Below are 8,329 nucleotides of genomic sequence, written 5' to 3' on the forward strand. Positions count from 1 at the left end.
AGCAGGGGCTCGGTCTCGTCAACGGAGACAGGATGGGGGGGGGGGCGCTGGGGAGCAAGGGAGTGACCGTTAGAGGGAACGACCGACGTACTGGGGGGCGACACGCGGTCGCACCCTAACGTGGGAAGCAAGGGAGGGAGCAGAGACCGAGGAGGGACAAGACGTGGCCTCGCCGAAAGGCTACGCCCAGCGGTACGGCGACGGGCCGCAACAGTAATGACGCGGGGGGCGGTAGGTGGGCGGCGCTCGGCCGCACGACGCGCCTCCTCGCTCGTAAGGTGGAGAAGAAGCTTGACGGAAGCGCCGGAGGGAGTGCCGGCCGCGACGACGGCCTGGGCAATCTCAGGGCTGGCAACGGGAACTGCAAAGACACCGTCACCCGCCGCCGTTGCAAAGAGCTTGGCGGGGGTCTCGCAGAAGAACATGGGCATGAGACAGGAGACCGCGGCCGCGTTGAAACAAGCATCCGCCCGGGGCGGCGTGACGCAAACCGTGCCCAGCCTCAAGGCAGGGCTAGCGGCAGGATCAACGGCGACCCCACACGAGAAGAGAGCGAGCATGCGGGCATGGAAGGCGGAACCAGGACGGGGGACTACGGTGATGAACGGGCGCGTACGTGCAGGACGGATGGTTCTCTTGGGTCACCGGCGACCGGCCCGACGGCCAACCCCCGGAGCGGGAGTGGTGGCTAGACCTACGGGGGTGACCGCCGCCGCCGCCGTGGCGGCAGCGGCGAGGGGCGAGTCGCCGTCACCGGTTTTATCCTCAACTGACCGGGATAGACCAACCTTATGTTTCACATATGGTAACAAATCTCATTTTTGGTAATACAAATGCAATCAATACAAACACAATCAATTCACGTATTGTATATCATATTTGGTAACACAAGAGCAGTTTTGGACAGTAATTAATCTCCTTTACACTGTGAAAAAATTGAAAAGAGTTTATGTCAAAATAGGAAAGAATTTTTGTCAATCAATCTCAGCGATTAACGAGAGTACGCGGCCGCCCAGCTCCAACGCAGCGCTAATCTGTAGTGATCCATGCCGCTTGACATCTCGCCGCAACTCGCAGGGCTGAGTGACTGCGTCGGAAAATAGGGTCCTGGGTTCCTGGCCATCCATGCACCGTTCATGTTACGTCGCCTCCGCTTCCCAACGGCGGTCTTCAGGGAGGACATCTACGCTTAGGAGGAGGACACCGTTGCCGCCTTCCATGAGCGGCTAGCTGGGCATCCTCCCCGACAAGTTAAGGTCGTGTCAGGAAACTATTTCCTGTTTTTTTTTGCCTACTATGGAGTGTCTGTGGAGCACGTGTTTCACTTGCTGTAGCATAACCAGCAATCTAATCTATCCACTTCTTGATTGTTGTGGTTGTAGCTTGCTCGCTTGCTCACTTGCTTGCTTGTAGCTTTGGACGGTTCAGCCGGTACTAGATCATACAAGCTTGTCCCGGGTACTGCCAGATCTAAGAGCATCTCTAGCAGACCCCGCATCCCGCGGACCCGTAAAATGTGTTTGCAGTTCGCGGGAAAACGGTTTTGCAGGCCGGCGCGAACTGCTGCAGAGGCAGACCCCGCAAAGCCGACCCGTATCCTCTTTTACGTGTCGGCTTTGCTGGGTCTGCCTCTGCGGCCGTTTCCCCGGGCCTACAAAACTTAAATTTGCACCTCAATTTACATTTCTTTGCTTTTTCAATTACATTGGATACATAGGACATCACCAAATCTTTGCTAGAATAGCAAGACCAAAGAAAACAAGAACCACAATTATGCATTTTAGAAGATTTCCAACTTCCATAACTGCTTCCACTAGTTGAAGTAATATCTTCTCCATGCACTCATTGTTGATCTGTGGATTCTTAATCTTGCATTCTTTATTCTTCTTCTTTGGTTCTAAAGAAGTAGATGTTGCTTCCCTTCTAGTTGCACATGCATGCGCTTCATTGCCTTCGATTGTAGTAAGGAGTGCACGAACGTCTATCAATTTTCTTTCTATCAATAAATCAATGTATTCGCCTTTCCAAAATCAAAATGAGCATCCATCTTCCTACACACATGATGGTGTTCGAAATGAGCTAACATAATTGAACAAAAAATGAGCTATCGAAAGGAGCCGAATGAAAACACCACATACCCCGTCGTTTTCGTATTTGAAGAACACCCATCCGAGGTGCTTCGGCATGCCCAAAGTCAGCTGTAGCACTGTCCGCGCGCAGTCGTCGCACTGTATGAGCGGCATCGGCGAGCCAGGGCCGAGACCGACGGCCGACCGGCCGAATCCATGCCCGCAAACCGCCGGCGACGGTGAAAGGACGAACCCGCACCTGCATGCGGCGATGCGCCTTTGCCGGGGCTGCGCGAGATGCTCCCCGACCATTACATCGCTTGGCACAACCACCGGCGGTCGGGAAAGCCAAATTTGGCCGCCCACGATGAAGGGCCGCAGATCCGCAACTTCCCGGCCCGCCGACTCAGGAGGAGGGGGAGGGGGGCTGAGGGCAACCTCGTGCGTGTGGCGGCCTTTCGGCGTGCTCCCACCGGCTACTTTCGCCGGAATCTTGGGCGGCCGCAGGGCGGCAGGGCGAGGGGGAGATGGGAGGTGGTTGGTGGGGAAAAGCGCTGGCTGAAATGTCCTCCCACCAATCGCTCCCACTATATGCAGGGCACCGACGGGCCAGGGGGGAGGGGGGAACCCGCGTATTCGCCGGTTGGGGTAAAGTTTTTGCCGCGCCCCTCAAAAAATTTTGCGGGTCGACCGCGTTTGAGGGGTCTGTTCGGGGGATTTTCCGTGCCGACCCTCATTTTGGCGGTTATTTTGCGGGTCGGGGCCTTTTACGGGGTCTACTAGAGTTGCTCTAAGCTCTACTACAAGGCTGGATTTTTGATCGACCATGGCCCTTTCCCATGTGGCAGGGACCTCCCCTGATTGATAGTTTAGAATTCAATATCACTTTTGCATTTAATTAAGGTGCAAGCATGATTTCTTACACCTGTAACTAAATCAATATGTCAGATGGTTTCTTCAGGTGTATACTTGTTAGTCTCATTCATGGGGCACGATGGCCAATTCTTTCGTAAGTGCGTTGGAGCAACCAAAATTGAAGTGAAAACAACATGCTTTTTTGCTATTCCATCTTAAAATTATGTCTTATTTTTAATCAGTGTTTTGGATTCTTATTCATGAAAAAATGTCTACTTTGAAAATGCAAGTTATCTGCTAATCACAGAGACATGATTGACTTACAAAGAACAGATTGCCAAAAATGTGAATGTGATGAGTTACGTAGTTCTTATACAAAAAAAATCGGAAGAGAGTTGACTTTACTTGGTTCATTTTTTTTCTGTAGTAATCTGTCATGTATTGAGTGATTGACATAGTAATTTAGTAATTAAAAAAGGTAAAAATTCCCAGAACTTTTCTAGAATCAAATATGACCAAGTATTGTACTTGTATAAAAAGTTTGGCCAAGGAATGATTCCCGTTGACTTCTAGGCAAAAATAAAATAAAAAATAAGACGACAATATGGCATGAATAGTACTTCTATTTAGCATTTTTTTGGCAAAACGCGGGATACAATGAAAACCATTCCATGTGTAATCCTTTTATATGAGTGCAATACTTGGTCATGTTTGATTTCATAAGTTCTGAGATTTTTGGACTTCTTTGAATTACTAAACCAATTTTGAATATAGGAGGGTGTGGCATCTGAGTGCTCCTATGTATTTTTGGATTGATGTACCACTATTTTATGCTCACTGAGAGTAGTAATGACAGAGCTGGATATTCTCATTTGACGTGCGAAAGAGTACACGAGTGATAGTTGTGACATGCTACCCTCTTGCAAAACAAAAAACAAAAAAAAAACTCATGTGACCTACTGACCTTTTACCCTTGGGCTAAAAATATTCTTATTACGTAATAGGGACCTTTATTGTTCACTAAATCTTGTTTTTGTTTGAGAGCATGATAAAAGAGCTTGCCATGGTATGGTCAAAGTGATAGATTTTTTTTTTGCGGGAATCATAGGGTATTCATTCCACAGTAATAGAGTTACAATTTTCACTGGACTAATTTTCACAGTAATAGAGGGAGCGGTTGCTCTTATGCTGTATACAAATACTATATTTGAAGTTACTTACATTCTCACTTGACTAATTCCCACGATAAATAGCCTTGCGATACACAGCAATACATATGTACATTGCAAGTTTGGATTATTGCCATGGATAGACACGTACATGGCAGGGCGCCTTCCTCCGCCGCCGTCCTCCGACGGTTCCCCTCTGCTGACGATCTCGGTCGTTGGTGGTGAGGGGGGTCGCCGGATCCACCCGTGTGGATTGTTTTAGGCATTAGTTTTTTAGGATTTTGGGTTGTTCATCGTCATGGCTTTGGCGATGGGGATGGCAGTGCCGACTAATAAATCTTCAGATCCTTTCCCAACGAGGCGATCCGCTTTTGGAATGGATTTAGAAATCAGACTCATGCGAAAAAAAAGACATGTACATGGCAAGTTGAGAATATTTCCAGGTCAACACTAATAACACATTTATATCCTTGATAGGTAATTTTGGATTGTTTCTGAAACTTGCCTACCTTGAAAATGGAAACCGCCTGTAATTCATCTCTTTGATAAGCATGCTCGGACTATTTTTGAAGACACTTATCTACTCCATCTTTGTTTATATACATGTTTGATCACATATGCATTAGGCAAGGTAGCGATTGTTGCATGTGTACTGACACCATGATCTCCCGTGACAACGGTCTAAGAAGGGTGAGGTGGCGAGGGGTGGCAATAGTACTGTGAGTACACGATAGGTGACAACATATAATTAATTGGTTACACATGTATTGCACATGCATGCTTACATGATGCATCAAGGGGGATTGCGAGCTAGATGGACCGTGGATAGAGGTGGCGAGTTTCGATTGGGGAGGCCGAGAGGTAGATATAGGGGTTGGAAGAAGGTCATTTAATGGTAAAAAAGAAATCATTAATGCCGCCCAATGTGCGTGAGAATCCTAAAGATATGTGTTATATACTATTGATGTGGAACCAGTAAAATATGTATGCCCCCTCTCAATGCATAAGCAATTAATTATTTAATAGTAAAAAAATTATCAGCGCTCGATGTGCATAAGAATCCTAAAGATATGTGTTATATATAATTAAATGTTGAACACTAAAATATGTATGCCCCGTTGCAACGCACGGGCAATTAACTAGTTTTATTAGAAATTGTTGTTCATGCGGGTGCACTATGATACAAACCTGTGGAGAACCGGGCAGCAATTTGTTTATGGCAAGTTTCAGACTTGAGTAAAATATCAAATGAATTCTGGTAACTAACTAGATAAATTACATGGTTCAATAAGTTGGCCCTGAGAGTTGCAGTAAAATTATCCTGTTGCCTTTGTTGAGCTTAGAGCTTCGTTCTCTGCATCTCCAGCCTTCTTTTCTTCTCTCATACGAGCCCTTGACAAAGCGTCGGTCATATCTGAGTTCATAGGCATAGCAGCTTGCAGCAGTTGAACGAAAGTTTCAACATCCTTGAGACCACCTTCGTCTCCAAGATACTTGAGTATCATCTCAATCATCGCAGGCCTCGGGATCCAGCCGCTCCTCGGAGCGTAAACACAAAGCGCATTTTTTGTCAACTCATAGGCTTTCGCAGCATCACCTTTCTCCGCGTAGCCAATTGCCACGATGGCCCAACTGCTCGAAGGAGGCATCTTCCCCTTCTTCAAGAAGTCATCCAGCAGCGCTTCGGCCTTGTCCAGCATGTCCTTCTGCCGGTAACCAGTGAGCAAGACATTTGGGACATGGAAGTCGAACGCGTTTTCGCTCGACTCCCACTCTTTCAACAAGATCTCAGCTTCTTCGAAATCATCAAGCTTTACAAGCATTGCAAGCATTGTAGTGTAGTCCTTATTAATATGCCTCTTGCAGTTTGTCATTTGGAGCGCCCACAGCCTCTTCACCTCTGACTTGTCCCCGAGCTGGCCGTAGAGGGACATCAGGTGGTTGTAGGTATCTGAATCTTTTATGTCAATTTTTGCTTCTGCTTTCTTTAAGGCAGATATTGCCTTCTCCCTTAGGTTGCCCTTAATGTAGTTGCTCGCCACAACGGCATAGGTATTCCAATCAACAATAATTTGAGGCTCACATTCCATATCTTCCAGGGTGTTCTCCATCCCGAAAAAATCTGCCCGTGTGCCGTAAGAGTTTATGCAAATTCTGTAGCTGAAGTTGTCAGGCATGATACCACTCCTTTTCATCTCTGCTATCACTGAAGGGACCTTCTCATGCTGTCCTATGTTAGTATAGAGGCCCATGAGGTTATTGTAGGGGAGACTGCAGAACACAAAACCCATCTCTTTCATCTTCTGAAAATGAGCCAAGGATTCATCAACCATGAGTTCTCGTGTGTAGCAGTTCAGGAGTGCACCATAGGGTTTCTCCGTCTTATCTTTATCATGCAGTTCACTGAAGTAGGCTTCTGCTGCTCCGATTCCATGAACTTGACCGATCAAATCCAGGTGAACAGCATGATCCTTTGGCAAAAATCTGACATGACCCTTAGCACTCATCCACTCGGAGACCTGTGCAAAGTAAAGGTTTGGAAAGAAACTGATGAGGCATTTCAAGGGTACGTACAATACCCCATGATTACTAGCGACAAAATATAGGGATTATTATTATTTTATACATACTTCAAGGATTTAATGGTTTACATGCTGCAAACCCCTGGTTGCCATAGTTTGTCGTTAATTCTAAACATGAATGCAGATGCAGGTTAACCGGCGTAGAAGTATTTTAACTCAGACCACATTGAGTTAAAAATAAAACACAGACCAGATTAAACTGCTCATTCCCAGTAAACTTAAAGTCTGTGACATAAGGAAAATAAAATAAATTGAACATGACCTCTTCTTTATGCACCATGTGCTACTGTTTCGTACTTGGATCATCTAGTCACACAAAGTCATACCGTCTAAGCAATGACTCAAAAGGAAATCTTCCTTGCAGTTCTTTCAACACCTCTTTGGATTGTAGGATTTTCATAGGTATTTTGGTTCTTGGGATTGAGTTGCCAAAATCCTATGTAATACAGTCGATGCACCCAATTCCATAAGAATCTCGGCACGAACTTAAGCCTCATTTTGTTTTACCTCTAAGAAGTCCAATGCACTTTGTTGTTATATCTACATACTGTCTCCTTTGATCCCTTCAGAATAACTGTGTTTATTTCCTATTTCCTCTGCACCATCCAAAGGCATCACTTGCTAAATTCTTGTGTTTTTAAGATTTGTAGGAATCCAATTAAGTGACTATTAGTCATAGGTGTTTCCTCTTAGGCTATTCCTACGTTTTCTAGTTCCTGCGGTCCATGAGGTCCTCAACGTTATCACGATAGCAAGTATCCACGTGATTATACATCACGGTAAAAATGAGAAACATATCAGGTCCCATTTCAGAAATATCCTACACGCATCTGTCAATGGCAGGGAACTTCCCGCATTTCTCCGCAAGAGATAAAGGGGCGAACAGAACCATGGGAAGCTACTCCCGCATTTCATCGAATAGCCGACGGGCAGTTAGTGGGGCACGGGGGAGGGCAGTACCTCGAGGGCCTGGCGGTGGCGGCGGCGCTTGCGGAGCTCTTTGACGATGCGCTCGAGCTCAACGGGGCGGAGGCGGTTGCCGGGCTTCTCCGCCCAGCGCTCGATCTCCGGCACCAGAAGCGTGTCCGGGTGGCCCAGAGGCCACAGCGTGGACTGCAGGCCCGGGGGTCGCCGCGGCGGCCTCTCGGCGCTGTTGGAGGGAGGAGAGGATGCGGTGCGCACAGGGAGGAGCAGAGGAGTGGGATTGTGGGGACGGACTCGGCCTTGGAGAAGCCTGCCGCGCCCCAAGTGGAGAAGGCGGCGCCCGGCGGCGAAGAGGGAAGAGGAGGCCATGGCGTGGTTTTTTTTTTCCTTTGGCTACTTGGGTTTAAGGAAAGTTTCCTTGCTTCGGCATCAATAGGAGCGGGTTTACGTTTTTCATACAGTACTACTACAAAACATCGTGTTTCTCTTTCAGATGTCAACTTGGTGGGTAAATGACATAAAAAATGTTTTTAATTTTCACAAATCTCGAGGTGTCTCTTCTGTAATGAGAAAATAATAAAGCCTGACGTCTCAATATTCTAATAAAAGAGTGTTAAAAAATATTCTAATAAAAGAGAAAAATATGTATAAACCCTAGAAAGGGTTATATACCCTAGAAATGGTTACATTTTAGGTATTACGAGGAGAAGCACTATAAAATTGCCAATAT

At 46.6% G+C, this 8,329-nt stretch overlaps 1 protein-coding gene across 1 annotated transcript; it reads right to left on the reverse strand.

Annotated features, from left to right (window-relative positions):
- Positions 1-5,200: 5,200 nt before the first annotated feature.
- Positions 5,201-7,985, reverse strand: LOC119335073 (pentatricopeptide repeat-containing protein At4g21705, mitochondrial-like). Its single transcript, XM_037607320.1, has 2 exons — positions 7,636-7,985; positions 5,201-6,612 (listed from the first exon to the last, which is right to left on the reverse strand). Exons 1-2 carry the CDS (start codon positions 7,966-7,968, stop codon positions 5,410-5,412), a joined length of 1,536 nt encoding a protein of 511 aa, XP_037463217.1. The 5' UTR covers positions 7,969-7,985; the 3' UTR covers positions 5,201-5,409.
- Positions 7,986-8,329: the final 344 nt, after the last annotated feature.

The sequence above is a fragment of the Triticum dicoccoides genome, chromosome 1B (assembly GCF_002162155.2).
Source record: "Triticum dicoccoides isolate Atlit2015 ecotype Zavitan chromosome 1B, WEW_v2.0, whole genome shotgun sequence".
Taxonomy (NCBI): Eukaryota; Viridiplantae; Streptophyta; class Magnoliopsida; order Poales; family Poaceae; genus Triticum; species Triticum dicoccoides.

Coding starts and splice junctions, on each gene's coding strand:
- LOC119335073 (XM_037607320.1), bottom strand. CDS start 7,968: ATGGCCTCCTCTTCCCTCTTCGCCGCCGGGCGCCGCCTTCTCCACTTG. Junction 6,613..7,635: donor GCCACCGCCAGGCCCTCGAG/GTACTGCCCTCC, acceptor TACTTTGCACAG/GTCTCCGAGTGGATGAGTGC.